General features: G+C 35.7%; 1 protein-coding gene across 19 annotated transcripts in view; it reads right to left on the bottom strand.

Annotated features, from left to right (window-relative positions):
- itih3b.2 (inter-alpha-trypsin inhibitor heavy chain 3b, tandem duplicate 2) overlaps nt 1–15,474 on the bottom strand; it is a 28,009-nt gene extending 12,535 nt beyond the window's left edge. For 9 of the 19 annotated variants that reach the window (NR_199829.2, NM_001441590.2, NM_001442254.1 and 6 more), the window contains 14 exon segments: nt 259–297; nt 438–610; nt 679–806; nt 3,398–3,577; nt 3,662–3,843; nt 6,301–6,411; nt 7,533–7,701; nt 7,834–7,950; nt 10,083–10,211; nt 10,302–10,412; nt 10,487–10,649; nt 10,737–10,841; nt 13,590–13,753; nt 15,386–15,474. Coding sequence is in view for 17 of the 19 variants with exons in the window: in NM_001441590.2 (NP_001428519.2) it covers nt 259–297; nt 438–610; nt 679–806; nt 3,398–3,577; nt 3,662–3,843; nt 6,301–6,411; nt 7,533–7,701; nt 7,834–7,950; nt 10,083–10,211; nt 10,302–10,412; nt 10,487–10,649; nt 10,737–10,841; nt 13,590–13,753; nt 15,386–15,463 (1,849 nt within the window). In the remaining 2 variants the exon portion in view is untranslated. 19 annotated transcript variants of the gene reach the window in all.
- Nucleotides 15,475–16,442: the final 968 nt, after the last annotated feature.

The following is a 16,442-nucleotide window of genomic DNA, read 5'->3' as shown; positions in this document are numbered from 1 at the left end:
ATATATATATATATATATATATATATATATATATATTCACATATATATATACACACACACATATACATATATACACACACATATATATGTATGTATGTATATATATATATATATATATATTTATGTTTATTTATATATATTTATTAAATATATTTAAGTATATTTATTAAAGCCATTTCACTCCAGTCTGCAATACATAAGACAGCTCTCTACTTTAAATTCAAAGCAATAATTCTAGTTTTATCATTTTACACTTACTTCCACTTCGACCATAAGGTACCAGACGGGGTTGACTTGCTAATTTTAAAAACACAGAGAAAATTATTTATGTCATTCACATTTTTAACTCAAATGTTAATCCTGGCACCTTTATTACAGTATTGAGAGTGTATTTAGTTGTATTCAGGCTTGAAAATGTTCATATAACTTCTTCTCACCTGGATATCTGGGTGATTCTCCACCCTCTTTGGGTTTGTCTGCAACATCCACTTCACCTTCCTGTGGCTTAGTAACAACCATAGAGGTAAGAGGAGTGACAAACTGGTATTTCAGGGAGAGTTGAAGAGCTTGTTCCTTTTCATCCTCTTGCTCTTTTCCTTTGAGAAGCACCCTAAGACAGATAAATGCCTTCAGTGTACATCTTAAACAGAGAATTTTATATAATTGTCATAAACATACTGTCTTTCCAGGAGCTGCTTCACTGTAAGGTAGGCCCAAAGTCGCTGCATGAAATCTTCATTCTCGGGTTTGACGTCACTGGCGTCTTTCATCATTACAGTGTCTTGATACATCACATTATTGCCTTTCTGCTCAGAAATAAAATGGCTGAATCAGGAATGCTGTCATGAGTATATTATGTTAAATTTTGTGTGACTCTTGTTTTTCCAGAGACTCTCCCATTCATTCATTTTCCTTAGGCTTAGTCCCTGTTTATCAAGGGGTCGCCACTGTGGAATGAACTGCCAACTATTCTGGCATTTGTTTTATGCAGCGGATGGCCTTCCAGCCACAACCCAGTACTGGGAAACACCCATACACACATATGCTATGACCAATTTAGTTAGTCCAATTTACCTATATCTCATGTCTTTAGACCAGGGGTGCCCAAACTTGGTCCTGGAGGGCCGGTGTCCTGCAGATTTCAGCTCCAACTTGCCTCAACACACCTTCATGGATGTTTCTAAAAATCTAGTAAGTGCTTGATTAGCTAGCCCAGGTGTGTCTGATTGGGGTTGGAACTGAACTTTGCAGGACACCTGCCCTTCAGGACCGAGTTTGGGCACCCCTGTTTTATACGGTTGTGGAAGCCTAAGTAACCGGAAGGACGATCCCGTATTTGAACTCTATTTTAAATGTTCAAACTTACTTAAAAAATTTCTTGTCCCATATTTCATTGTTCCTAAAATTTGTAGTCATGTGAAAATAGCCTGATCAATGGTAGATACAGTAATAATGGCCTTATATTTTGATGAACAAAATCATGAAGGAACATTATAAGGTATGTTAAAACAAACAGTAAAAGTTCAGCTGCAAAACAATGTCACTAAAACAGCTTGTACACAATGTTATGTGTGGTAACTTGTGCTGGCAAATCAATTAACCACAGTTTAAACAAAGAACAAATTTATACAAAAAACAAAATACCATGTGACAACTTAAGTATTATTATTTTCCATGTGTCAATTTCAGAGTACATCTCGCTATATTTGTGTGTGTTTTCATTAAGCGTATCCATAAGAGCTCATTAATATTCATGAGTCATGACCATTCCAAATATGATCAAATAAGACTTTTCGTTCTTAGGGGTAAATTGTAAGGTTTTAAATGGCTTTGTAATATGGAGAATATTTAAACTTATAAACTAAGCCACGTAACATCTATGTAGATACCGATTTAAAATATTGTAAATGCATTCTATCCTGAAAAATATATGTACTTTGAACCAACTTAAAAATACTGTAATTTGTAACAGCAAAAAAAAAAAGTTTAAAAAACTGAAAAAATTGTGAAAAAAAAAATAGTTTTTCCACAAAGCATAACTTAACTTTGGTTAAAATATTCAGAAAAAATGTCATTCACACAAAGTAAATATTGTATATATATATATATATATATATATATATATATATATATATATATATATATATATATATATATATATATATATATATATATATATGTTTGTATTTTTTTTTTTTAAACTTTGGTACAACAATGTACAACATTTTTTCCCCCTTACAACTAGAAAAGGGGTGGATAACAAAATCATTTGATCCCTACTTACAACAAATTCAAGAGTTCACACTTAGATTTTGCTTGATACTAATTGCAGGGTTGGCATGCTAACCCAGGAGAGAACCCTGAGCTGAAAGATAATTGGGTTTAGGGCTCCTGCCTGGTCATTTAGCATGTTAGAGGGTCTGAGATCAGGTAGTTCTCGAGAGCTCCCCTGGTAAAGGAGAAAAGGGGGAGATGGGGTTGATGGGGGAATTCTTCAAAAACAAAGATAAGGGAAGTGAGGTGAAAAGGGCTGTTTATTTTAGGCTTTGTTTAATCTGATTGGTTTATTGATGATTACATATGAGAGACCAATCACGATGTAATGTAATGTGTATTTATAGAGCATTTATCATGTATGGCCATACACCCAAAGTGCTTCAAAATCATGAGGGGGGGTCTCTTCACACCACCACCATTGTGCAGCATCCACTTGGTTGGTGCAACGGCAGCCACAGGACAACAGCGCCAGTGCGCTCACCACACATCAGCTATGGGTCAAGCGGAGAGACAGTGGAGGGAATGGGGATGATTGGGAGGCCATGATGGGTAAGGATTGATGAAGAGAATTGGTAAGGACACCTGGGTTACACCCTTACTCTTTACAAGATGTGCCATGGGATTTTTAATTACCACAGAGAGTCAAGACCTCGGTTTAACATCTCATTCAAAAGACGGCGCCCACTACTTGGGGCATTAGGACTCACACAGACCAACAGCAACCTAGTTTTCCCATGTGGTCTCCCATCCAAGTACTAACCAGGCTCAGCCCTGCTTGGCTTCATTTAGTAACCATTCTTGGGCTGCAGGGTGACAATGCTTAGGCTATAATCATCAATCAAATCACATGCTACTCTCAAAATTAGTTTATAAAACTTCACGTAGAGTTTTGCTTTGGATCAACCTGCTGGTTTAAAGTAAAAATACTACTTTGAGAAAAACAAATGAGGGTTAGTCTTTTTTTTTTGGCTTTAAAGTAAAATTAAATAAAACAGGTTAAAATCATAAACCATAATGCTTCCATTTAATCCAATATAAAGATGGACTTTGAATGAAAGACACAGAAGTTTCACATTTTCAGTGTACTGCAACTTTAACGAGATGATGATGATGATCTTACTGAAACTGCGATGACTTCAGTTGTGAAAGTCTCCACACTGTTGTCTGTAATTTGTCCTGACACCACAATCTCAGAGCCATTGAAGTACAGGCCAAAGCTGGACTTGGTAAGGTGTTTCCCTCCTGCGTAGCTAAGCTGAATATCAGTGAGGAGAGGGACGGCAACTTCATCATAGAAGCCCTTAAAAAAAAAAGTAAAATAAAGGATTTACATACACTCAAATAGTTAACAGGATGTATCTCCAGCTGATTCTCTATAGTCCACCTGAAGCTGTATATCAGCGTCTGAATCCTCGTAAATCCTGCGAGCAACTGCATTATTTTCAAGTGACATCTTTGTCAGGAAGTCAAAGTTAACATCGTATCCAAAACCAAGACAATAGAGGGGAAACTTTGACCCAATTGCCTCTTTCACATTGGCCATTATCTTCTCTATGTTGGTTTCACCTGTTAGAGAGGAAAAGTATTTCACTACATGTATGAATATCATTATTATGAGTGATCTGAAAGCAGTGGGCACAATTCTGTAATTCTGTCTTTTACACACAGGAACTAAATTGGTCCTGATTTACTGGTAAGACAGCTACTTTAATAAGGTCTAAGCATAGGCCTGCTAATTAGATTGGAATACTATGTACAGTAAGAAATAAATGACTCAGACCCATTGAAGTATTAGAAAATTTTTGTAAATATGTTCCATTGTAAGGGCGGCACGGTGGCTGAGTGGTTAGCTCACAGCAAAAAGGTCGCTGGTTTGAGTCCCGGCTGGGCCAGTTGGTATTTCTGTGTGGAGTTTTTGCATGTTCTTTCTGTGTTCGTGTGGGTTTCCCCCCCAAACCAAAGACATGCGCTAGAGGTGAATTGAATAAGCTAAATTCGCTGTAGAATATATGTGTGTGTGAGAATGTGAGAGTGTATGGGTGTTTCCCAGTACTGGGTTGCATCTGGAAGGGCTTCCGTTTATTACACTGTGACAACCCCTGATAAATAGGGGACTAGGCCAAAGGATGAATAAATTTTCAGTTAACTCAATGGACCAGAGTCAATAATTTTACTTATACTACAGTAACCACAACTAATTAATACAGATACTGTATTTCAAGACATTTGTCAGGTTTTTGTCTTCAAACTCCTCCCAACTAGATTTTTACACATCCCATCCAAACCCCTATGTTTTAATTAGATTTTTGACTGATGTAGCTAGGCATGGGCCGGTATAAGATTCTAACGGTATGATAACCTTAGATAAAAACATCAGGGTTTCACGGTATTATGAATACTGGAGTAAAATAAATTAATTTTAAATGTCTGGGTAAAAAACAAAAGCTTTTTTCCGATTTGGACACGATGGCTGTTTCCGAAATCACATACTTCCATACAATATAGTATGCTAAAAAGAGTCTGCAAGCCAAGTAGTATGTCTGAATTCTAATTCGAAAAACAGTTTGCGAGAAGTACCCGGATGACCCATTACTTCCGGCAAGATTCCAAAGTGCACATCTGATGGACCCTACGCTATCCCATGATGCACAGCGAGAGAATTCATGAATGGGAGAGAAGCGGGTAGGACACATGATGATTAGATCTGTAGTACTTCGGAGCTCCATTCAAATTACTGACACTAATACTTTATAGAAGATACTTTTTTATCGGTCAAGTAGTACATTCAACCTCAAATGCAGTACCTACTGAGTATTAGGCAATTTCAGATACAGCCAATATATTTTATTTTGAGAAACATTTTGAATATTTTGGAGCAGTAAACATGTCAGGCTAAATAATTTAAATAAATCATTGACTTCTGCTGTCTTCATTAGTTCAAAAACACGAACGAGCTCCCACATGTATTTCACCGGTACTACTGCACCCAACCCGGTCCGAGCTGGGATCGAACCAGTGATTCTTTGTATGGGAGTTGGTTGCTCTAACAAGGAGGCAAGACCTGTACATCACAGAGACATCTATTTGATGCAACATACAGTAGGCTCATCCTGAAAACGTAGCCCTATATACATTTCTGAAGATCACAAATTATGTAGCCAGAGCTACGTATGGTTTTTAAAACAAACGCTATGGTGCAGTATGATGCCTTTCCTTTTCACGCTTACCAGCTGACCGATTATCTCTGTATGGACCGCTCTTCCACTTTTACCAGTTTGTTCAGCGGCTCGTCATGTACATTGGAGGGTTTGAGAAGGATTAGAGCGGAGTTGACTGTGACGACAAGGTTTAAGTCCGGTGAAGAGCGGTTGCAGAAAGCAAGTAAAACAAAAGCCAAAAAATAAATCAAACAAGTAAATACCAGGGTGGAAATCTGGTAAAATCTGAAAATGTGGTAAAAACTCAGGCGGCCATGAGGGCTTCTCTTTTTCTGGATTGCTTTTGAGAAACACTATCGGTTGAGTTTAGGAAAGGTGGTGGGATCAATCGGTTGGTCAGCCTCTGGTGGAATTACGTGAGAACAGCAGGCGTGAATCGCACTCGTATGAGAAATTTGAGATCTGAAAAAGCCTCACACATCAGCCTTTAGTGGATTTCCAAAAACAAAAACTACAAAAAAAACGTAGAAGTCTCTAGAAATGTATATAGCGGTACATAATCAGAATGAGCCTGGGTTGCTTTGATGTTTGTGATTACATCTGTAACATGCATTCAAGCATTTCCTCATCTGCAAATGTCTATTAGATGTTAATTTCTGCAGATGCTTAAAACGTTTTCTAGATGTTTTAAATTTAGCATGTTCCCTCAGCAGACCTTTTTAAGATGTTTATCACACCTTTGAACATAGCAGATTTTTCCAAGACTGAATTATTTTTAAAATACATCTTGCAGACGTACATATGCTATCTGGGTAGTGCTACAGTAAAAGACTTTGAGCTTGTGTTTGTCAGTGTGAATCTGTGCCTGCAGTGGGATCTCCATCAGTCAACAGGATCAGGATGGAGGCCGTTCCTTTTCGTGGATTTCGATTGATCATGTCCACTCCTGCTAGAACGGCATCATTTATGTTTGTGGCTAAAGAGAGATTAAAAAAAACATAGTTGTATCAGTAAAGTGGTTTCCATTACAGGTTTGTACAAAGATTTGTGAAAAATGACAATGTTTAACTAATTTTACGCAAAACGTGAATGTCATTTTCAAAAATCATGATGTCGGTTTATACATTTAAACCATGTCAAACTGTTTCAAAACTGTAGAAAAAAAGGCAATTCAATGATAACTTAAACGCCAAAATAGCTATCATATCAATATTTATCAATATGTGGACCTTTTTGGATTTTGGTAACCTTCGGAAATTAAAAATAGGAAACAGGAAATACGTTGAGACCATTGTTATTGTTTACATCCCTTAGAATGGCAACCAGCAGAGATGAACATTTGTTATCTATTAATGGCTAATTTATTTGTATTCATTATTTATTAAAACACATATTATGCCTAGGGCAGCATGGTGGCTCATTGGTCAGCACTGTCGCCTCACAGCAAGAAGGCTGCTGGTTCAAATCCTGGCTGGGCCCGTTGGTATTTCTGTGTGGAGTTTGCATGTTCTCCCTGTGTTGGCATGGGTTTCCTCCGGGTGCTCCGGTTTTCCCGACAGTCCAAAGACATGCATTACTGGTGAATTGAATAAGCTAAATAGGCTGTAGTGTATGAGTATGAATGAGAATGTATTGGTGTTTCCCAATACTGGGTTGTGGATGGAAGGGCATCCGCTGCGTAGAACATATGGTGGGATAGTTGGCGGTTTATTCTGCTGTGGCGACCCATGATAAATAAAGGGACTCAGCCAAAGGAAATTGAATGAATGAAAGAATATTATGTCTTTATTTAAATGCAACTACATGTGAGGTGTTTCTGAAAGGTTGTAAAACAAAGTTTCAGATAAGCAGATAATCATTTTGATTCCCAAGGGGTATCCAATTTTCTACAAATAAACTTATAGTGATATCTTAAAAATGTAATCATGTGACAATTATTCCTATTTGACTTTGATGCTAGAATCAATTCAATTGTATGTGTTTCCATTAGGCATATTTTAAATTTGCTATATAATTTTGCATAACATGAAGGGTAATGGAAACGCAGCAATTATTAGTTACAACTTAGTTGCTCTTTATTTTACTTCAGCAGCTCACCTCCTCTATCTTGGATCCGTTTCACAAAAGATTCTGCGTTCTCCCGGTTTGCCTTGGTAGCTTGAAGGAGTTCCCGTTTCCAAAAGTCAATTTCAGCGTCAAAGGTGATCAATCCAAAGTGGTCATCCTCATCTAGATCATTCAAAATCGTCAACAGTGCCGAACGAGTCTGAAAAAACACACTCTTTTGTCAGAATGTGGAAGTTATGATTGCATTCTCCACTTGACATGGAAATTGAGAAGGATGCAAGAGTTCATCAAGAGCTTGTTTGGTTCAACTGGCTGAAATGCGTTCATTTACCTGACGTATTTTTCTGCCGTGCATTGAGCCACTCCGGTCAATGATAAACACCACATTTTTGGGAATACGTGGAACATCAGAAGGTGCAAAGTAGTGGACGAAGTAGCCATTCGATATCTGAGAGAAAAGAATAGTGAAGATCATATACTTTTATTACAGCAACTTCTACAGCAAATGCTAATTTCCTCTGGAGTTGCAAATTATAATTAGATATCAATAAAAACACCTTTTTGGTTTTGTTCAGCAAACTTCCTGATTATATATTTTTTCTAAATTTAAAACAGAAATGGCTTCAGACATTTTAATGTAAATTTTTAGACCAAACTACTTATTTTAACTTTCGAATGGATAATAAATCAAGATTTGAAAAAAAAAAACCTGGTTTTACATCACAACATTCATTTTCCTTCAGCTTAGTCCCTTATTTATCAGGGGTCACCAAAGTGGAATGAACCTCCAACTATTTCAGCATATGTTTTACGCAGCAGATGCCCTTCCTGCTGCAACCCAGTATAGGGAAACACCCATAGCTTTTAACATTCATTGCCTCATACGCTAAGGCCAATTTTGTTTACCCAATTTACCTATACTTCATGTCTTTGGATTGTGCTTATACCAGAGCACACAGAGAAAACTCATGTAAACACAGGGAGAACATGCAAACTCCACACAGAAACTCCAAGTGGTCCAGCCAGGACTTGAACCAGCGACCTTTTTGCTGTGAGGCAACAGTTTTAACCACTGAGCCACCCCTTAAATCACAACATATGAATCTTAATGGAGACTTCCCATAGACATAGAGCCCTATCATAAACCCTGCGCAATAAGGCGCAAGATGTGTTTGGTGCGATTTGTTGCTATTTTCAGACCAGCACAATCCTAATTTTCACGTTTTGTGCACACATTGTTTTATACACACAGGATGTACAACAATACACAAACATCCTTACAAAATGTAAGAATTAAAATGTTACGGAATTTAGAAATAGTTTTGAAACAAATCTTTGCACTCAAACAAAATTAAATATGTAGGCTAATGGATGTCTTCAGTGGAGTGCATACAACACCGTTTCCTTATCCGAGAAAGTAAAGGAGTAAAGTAAAGAGTAACAATAAAGAGGAAGTAAAGAGGCCGAATGGAGGAGGCTCATTCTTTATCCTCTCACTGCAGATGCTGTTTAACTGTTTTCTCGCTAGTGAAGCGTTTAGTTTTTAAATCTACAAAGTCCGCCATGTAAATAGCAAATGCGCCATGCCGTGACGCAACTGACTCTTAGGGTGCTTTCACATCTGTAGTTCCAGCCTGATCTCACGAGGAAGTGCAAGTATTTTATGTCTTGTCAGTTTGGTGGCTAATTCGTATAAATTTGTACGAGTTCAGTCGTACGAAAATGTACGATTTTAAAAAGGAGAATTAAAATATAGTCATCTGACAAAATCCACATCACGCATTGGCTAGATGTTATGGAATGTATTTTCTAAACTGCTTATCGATTGGTCAAAATTAACGGGCAGGAAATGCCAATGAAACTCTGCAAGTAAACAAACAGGCAGACACAAAATGTCGCTTTTGATTATGGAGCTACGACTGCTGGCTGATTGTATCCCTACTCATAGTATACTATATAGTTTGTATACATCGCTGTCAACAAATATTTTTCCTCCACATTCCATAATGCAGAGCGCATCGGCCTGCGGCAACTGGATTAGTCTAAAAGGCGCAATACTTTTAGTTCGGATCATATTCTCACTAAAATTTAACCTCTCCAGGGTTCGTTTGAAAGCTCCTCTTCAAGGAGGTCTCGGTACACTTTTTTTTTGTCCGCTTTTGGTGGCAGTGTATTTTTCTGTCCTTAAAATAGCAAAAGTGGATTCAATTACGCCCTTAATGCTTTTGACAATGTGCTTTAGACTTTGTGCCTAGATTGTTAAAATAGAGCCCATGTTTTTTTCAAAATACTTCATACTGTGTGATTTATGAGCCATTTTGCTCATGGAGACAAAAAAAAGTGCACATACAAGGTCAGCATCTAATATTATTGCTATACTTATGGGGATATTTGTTCCCCAAAACTTAAGGAATACAAGTCACACAGACAAAAACACATTGAAAGTTGCAACAAATGTTACCAGATCTAGAATCAACAAATATCAACATTTCATTTAAATACATACCTAGTACATTTAGAGATATTTTTCCTTTTATATTTTTATTCTCCCTAATGTTGTTTAGGAGATTTATAACATACCTGGACTTCTCCTTTAGGATTTCCTCTGTTGACATCATATGTTATTATCAAATCTCCGTTCAGCCCATTTTCTGCACAGTTTGTACACTTGGTCTGTTGGTCTCGAGTGGGATAGAAGGTCACCCACGCCTAAAACAAATGTTTTGGTCATCTGTTGAGGCATAGGAGTGTAAACAGAACTTTAAACCAGCGATTTGACCCCACTTTTTAAACTCTTACATCTTTATCTGCTCTTGTAGTTTTGACAGCGCTGGCCAGATCACCGGTGTTCAAATCTCCTTTCACCTCCAAGAAGGAAATTCCTGGATTCTCTTGAATGTGCACATCTATCTAATGTGAGACAAATATCATTTTTTTGTTAATTTAAATACCTAATTTATTAATTGTTTTGTTTTGTTTCATACTTTGAAGTCCGCCACCGGCTGCATTGGTTGGGCGTTGATGAGCAGCTCATATTTGCCAAGACGGCGCTTTAAAAGTTCCTCGTAGGTCAACTCAAAGGTTACTTTACTGTTTGCAGCCACTGTCACTGATGTTTTAAAGTCCTCCAAAGTCCGTCCAACAGATCTGAAATAGAAATTAACCCCAAGACATTTCTAATCATTCTAAAAATGCATGCCGTTAGACCTATTTGGGTTTTAAAAAGTCTAGTACTTGATCAGTCCAGCGCTTTCTCCTCGAGACACTGCTTTATTGTATTGCTGCTGAGCTTCCTCTTTTTTCTTCACAACTCCATCATATGTCTTCCCCTCAATGATCCTATGGAGAAAATGACAAGATGTCAATCTTAATTGAAGGTATAGATCACCCAGACAAGAAAAATCTGTCATCGTTTACTATCCCTTCTCTTGATTTAAACCTTTCTTTTCTTTTGTTGAACACAAAAAAAAATTTGTTGAGCACAAAAAATTTTTTGTTGAGCACAAAAAAAGATATCTTAAAGAAAGCTGGAAACCAATGACTTCCTTTGATTTCTTACTATTGATATCAAAGTTTTCAGCTTTCTTCTTATTTTGTGTTTAACAGAATAAAGGTTTGAAAGCACTTGAGAAAGAGTAAATAGTGAGTAAATTTAAATTTTTGCATGAACTATCCCTTTACTACAGTCACAATAATATAATAGTTCATAATATATTTTTTGGTTTTATTTGCAGTAATGCTTTAGAAGAACCATTCTTGGTTCCTAAATGAACTTTCTCAGTGTGTAAAAATTCAACAATAAACATAAGTCTTGTCGTCTATCCAAGTTTTAGGAGCAACAAATAATAGCTTGACTTCTAGTCGATCATTTGGTATCAGAAGTGGCTTATATGAAAGGTAAAGACCTCTAGATTACACCTATTTTACCAAAATGAAATATGATCATGCCTTGATTTTTAATAAGGACAGTAAGTTCTGGCTTTGCTTAGACAAAGTTTAAGTCTTGCAGGACTCCCAGAGTTCATTTAGACTTTGGATTCATCTTCAATGCCTCCTCCTCCATCTTACCCCAGACATGCTCAATAATGTTCATGTTTGGTAACAGCTGGCCAATCCTGGAGCACCTTGACCTTCTTTTTTTCAGGAATTTTGATGTGGAGGCTGAAGTATGAGAAGGAGCGCTATCCTGCTGAAGAATTTGCCCTCTCTTGTGGTTTGTAATGTAATGGGCAGCACAAATGTCTTAATACCTCAGGCTGTTGATGTTGCCATCCACTCTGCAGATCTTTTACACGCCCCCCATACTGAATATAACCCCAAACCATGATTATTCCTTCATCAAACTTGACTGATTTCTGTGGGAATCTTGGACCCATGCAGGTTCCAGTAGGTCTTCTGCCGTATTTGTGATGATTGGAATGCTGTTCAACAGATGATTCATCAGAAAAATCGACCTTCTGACACTTTTCCAAATGATCAGCTAGAACTGGGATCGATTGACTTTTGTCAGGTAGTGTATATAAATTTTTTACAAAACATAAACTTTATGTACTGGAGAGTCTTTATGAAAGTTAAAGCTGAAAAAATTTTCAGTGATGATTTTTTAAAAGAACAATGTATATATATATTCTTCATGGAATCATAAACATTTTTAAAATAAATTTTTTGCAACAATTTTTATAGAAGAACTATTTTGACTTTGCTAAATTAACTTTCAGTAATCACGCCCTAAAATAATAAATATAGATATAATATAACAAATAGATATAATAGATAAACATAGCAACATTTAAATATAACAAGGTTTTTCATGTTTTAAGAAAAGTTTACCTTTTTCTGCAATGGATTTTATCAAATTTAAAGGGTCTAAGAACCAGCACTGTCAATAAAAATCAATATTTTTTTAAAAGTGAATGTTTTTTAACCAATTTTGAAGATATTATTTCTTCAAACACTTCAAAAAGTACATGCTGGTTGTTTTCCTGGCTACAAATTCGTTCATGCTTTTATCAGCAGCAGGGTGGATTACTGTAATGGACTCCTCACTGGCCTTCCCAAAAAGACAGTCAGACAGTTGCAGCTCATCCAGAACGCTGCGGCCAGGATTCTGACCAGAACCAGGTAAATCAAAGCACATCACATCTGTCCTCAGGTCTTTACAACAGCCCCCAGCTACATTCAGAGTAGATTTTAAAGTATTATTACTTGTCTATAAAATGGCCTCAGACCTCAATACATTACAGATATGCTCACTGAATACAAATCTAACAGACCACTCAGGTCATTAGGATCAAGTAAAGAAATGAGAAAGTCCAAGAGTTCATTCAAAGCAGGGTGAATCAGCTACTACGCCCCCATGCTGGAATCAGCTTCCAGAAATGATCAGATGTGCTCCAACATTAGGCACATTTAAATCAAGACTGAAAACACATCTGTTTAGCTGTGCATTTACTGAATGAGCACTGTGCTACGTCCCACAGATTGCACTATTATGTCTTTCTTTTCTTTTTTATTCCTTTAAAACCTGTTTTAACCAACACAATCTCACAGCAATTCATAACTTTTTCATTTAGAGGCTAATTCGTATGAATTCGTACGATCTAATTCGTACAATTTAGTACGATTTGCTTACCCCCCAATGACGGTTGGGGTTAGGGGTGGGGTCAGGTGCCACACCTCCTTTTTAAAATCGTACCATTTCGTACGACTGAACTCGTACGAATTCGTACGAATTAGCCACCAAACTGGCAAAACGTAAAATACTTACGTTTTCTCGTGAGATCAGGCTGGTTTTAACACATTTTAATCTGTTTTTAAACATTTTTATTCTTTGCGGTTTTTATTTAATAATAATTTAATAATATATATTATATTAATATAATATTATAATAATAATAATTTAATTTCTAATACTTGTTTCTGTTATTCTTGTTAATCTAAAGCACTTTGAATGACCATTGTGTATGAAATGTGCTATATAAATATACTTGCCTTACATTATCCGATTGACCTGACATGAGGCCCACTAGCTAAACAACATCTCTTTATCTCTACTTACAGTATAAAACAGTACTCATGTTTACCCACATTCTGAACTTGCTGATGAAGGCATTCTTGGGAATCTTGACCTCAAACTGGATCTCTTGAGGCTCACTCAGTTTATTTGCCACACGGCTTGTGATGATTGTTGTGGCGTAGCGACTGGACACCGTGGAGTTAATATAGAAACTGTATATATCCACATTTTGTTTCTGTAAAAACATAAACAGCACATATTAAAGTATGCTCATGCTGTATAACATGTGATTGGTTGGAGCATGTGTACTCCTCCTTTTTTATGTGGGACTGCTCAAATATTTACAGCTTGAAAATAACAGGCCTTTGGACTAAAAGGCAAATAAGTTTTGATGTGTACATCTCAGTGTAAACTGTTGGGCAATAGATAGCTCTGTTTGTTAACCGAGACAACATTTCTTTACATCAATCATGGGATTATTGACGACTAAATTGAATTACAGTGCTATCTATCTCGACAGAGTATATCGCAAGCCAAATAATACTAAATCTATAAATATCACTGCTCTTATTTTATTGAAAACAGAAGACATTTTGTGAAATATTACTGAAATGTTCAAATTATATATAGTCAAGCATGAAATTATCGATACCCCAGGCAAATTCTCAATTAAAGATTTTGTTCAAGTGTAAGTCATATCTGAGGAAATTTTTTTTTTTTCCTCAATGATTTGAATCTTGTACATTGTCTTACTATATTTTGTGTCATTTCCTGTAAAAAAATAAGTAAATAAATAAATAAATAAATAAATAAAATAAAATCATGGTTTGATTAAAGTAAAATTGTACCACGGATATGCATAAATTCAGGCTTGATTGTATACATACCATTTAAATATTATTAAAAATGTAATATATATTTATATTATATTCATTTCAAAATGATGCACATTGTCTAATTATTATCTTTTGGGAGAAACCTGTGTCAATTTCTGTCAAAAATACAATAAAATAAAATTAAAAATAAATAAATGAATTAAATCACTGGTTGAAACTTTAAATCAAGGTTTGCCAGGGATATGAATAATTTCAGGCTTGACTGTACACATACCATTTAAACATTATTAAAAATGTATTTTTTTATATGATGCAAAGCTGAATTTTCAGAATCCTTTTCTCCCGATTTCAATGCTACATGATCCTTCAGAAATCTTTTTTTTATGTAAATCAAAACTGAGAAATATGTACAGCAATATATATATTTTTCTCACAATGATGCATCTTGTACATTGTCTTGTTGTCTTTTGGGAGAAGCCTGTGTCATTTGCTATCAAAAATAAATAAATAAATAAATAAATAAATAAATAAATAAATAAATAAATAAATAAAATCACTGGTTGATTAAAATTAACTTTAAGTAGAAATTTGCCAGGGATATGCATATTTTTGGACTTGACTGTAGACATACAATTTAAATATCATTAAAAAATAATGCAAAGCTGAATCTTCAGAATCCATTTCTCCTGATTTCAATGCCACATGATCCTTAAGAAATGTATTTTTATGACATCCTGATTTGCAGCCTAATAGATATTTCTGAACAATCTTGTCTGGATCAGTACTCCCTGGTAGAATAGATATTGTATCTCAATGGGACATTCCTGGTTAAATAAATAAATAAATAAATAAATAAATAAATAAATAAATAAATAAATAACAATCAATGTTAGCACAATGTGAAAAAGTTATAAGAAATGTTCTAATAAAACAGGATTTTTCAGAAATATAATTTTTTTATTATATTAAAATTGATTTACTTCTACTTTAAATCAATCACTTTTGCACCCTCATTTAAATTTGACCCTCACCTTCTCAACTGGAGCTGAAGTGGCTGAGATGAGAAAAGCACCAAAGAGAATCAGTCTGAAAGCAACTCGATCCATCATGACCATGACAGAAAACACAACTCGAAACACACACTGCTTTTAAACTCATGTCCACGTCATTCTATTGGCTATCATTGACCCGCTGGAGAAAACTCCCCTTCTGTTTACAATCAGAGGCTCTTGAACCCCACAGAAATCAATAATGAGGCATGCTTTAAAAAAAAAAACATAGTTGAAGTCAAAATTATTAGCCCTCCTGTAAATTTTTTCTCAATTTCTGTATAAAGAAAAGAAGATTTTTTCAACACTTTTTTAAACAGAATAGTTTTAATAACTCATTTCTGATAACTGATTTTTAACTCACTTTTATGTTTTCCATGATGACAGCACATAATATTTACTAAATATCTTTCAAGATACTTCTATACCACTTAAAGTGACATTTAAGATGTAACTGGGTTAATTAGGCAGGTTAGGGTAATTAGGCAAATCATTGTATTACTATGGTTTGTTTTGTAGACAACTAAAAATAAATATTGCTTAAGAGGGATAATAATATTGACATTTAAATGGTTTTATAAAATGTAAACATTTTAAAAGCTTTTATTCTAGTCGAAATAAAATTCAGTTCAGTTCATCTTTATTTCTACAGCGCTTTTACAATGTAGATTGTTCCAAAGCAGCCTAACATAGAAGTTCTAGTAAACTGAAACTGTATCAGTCCAGTTTTCAGAGTTGAAGTTCAGTTTAGTTCAGTTCAGTGTGGTTTAATTTTCACTGCTGAAAGTCCAAACACTGAAGAGCAAATCCATTGATGCGCAGCTTCACAAGTCCCAAACCAAGCAAGCCAGTGGCGAGGAACAAAACTTTACCAATTGATGTAAAAGGGAAGAAAAACCTCAAGAGAAACCAGGTGACCATTTCTCCTCTGGCCAAACTTCTTTTGCAGAGTCTAGGCGCTGGAGGCTGGAGAACACTGCATGTCCATCATTGAGAAGCTGCAGGTGTGAGTAGGTCACTGGCGGGTTTTCAGGCTGGC

This window comes from Danio rerio, chromosome 11 (genome assembly GCF_052040795.2).
Source record: "Danio rerio strain M-AB ecotype USA chromosome 11, GRCz13ab, whole genome shotgun sequence".
NCBI classification, from domain to species: domain Eukaryota; kingdom Metazoa; phylum Chordata; class Actinopteri; order Cypriniformes; family Danionidae; genus Danio; species Danio rerio.
Note: the sequence above shows the minus strand (reverse complement) of the source record. Positions and strands in the feature narration are given on the sequence as shown.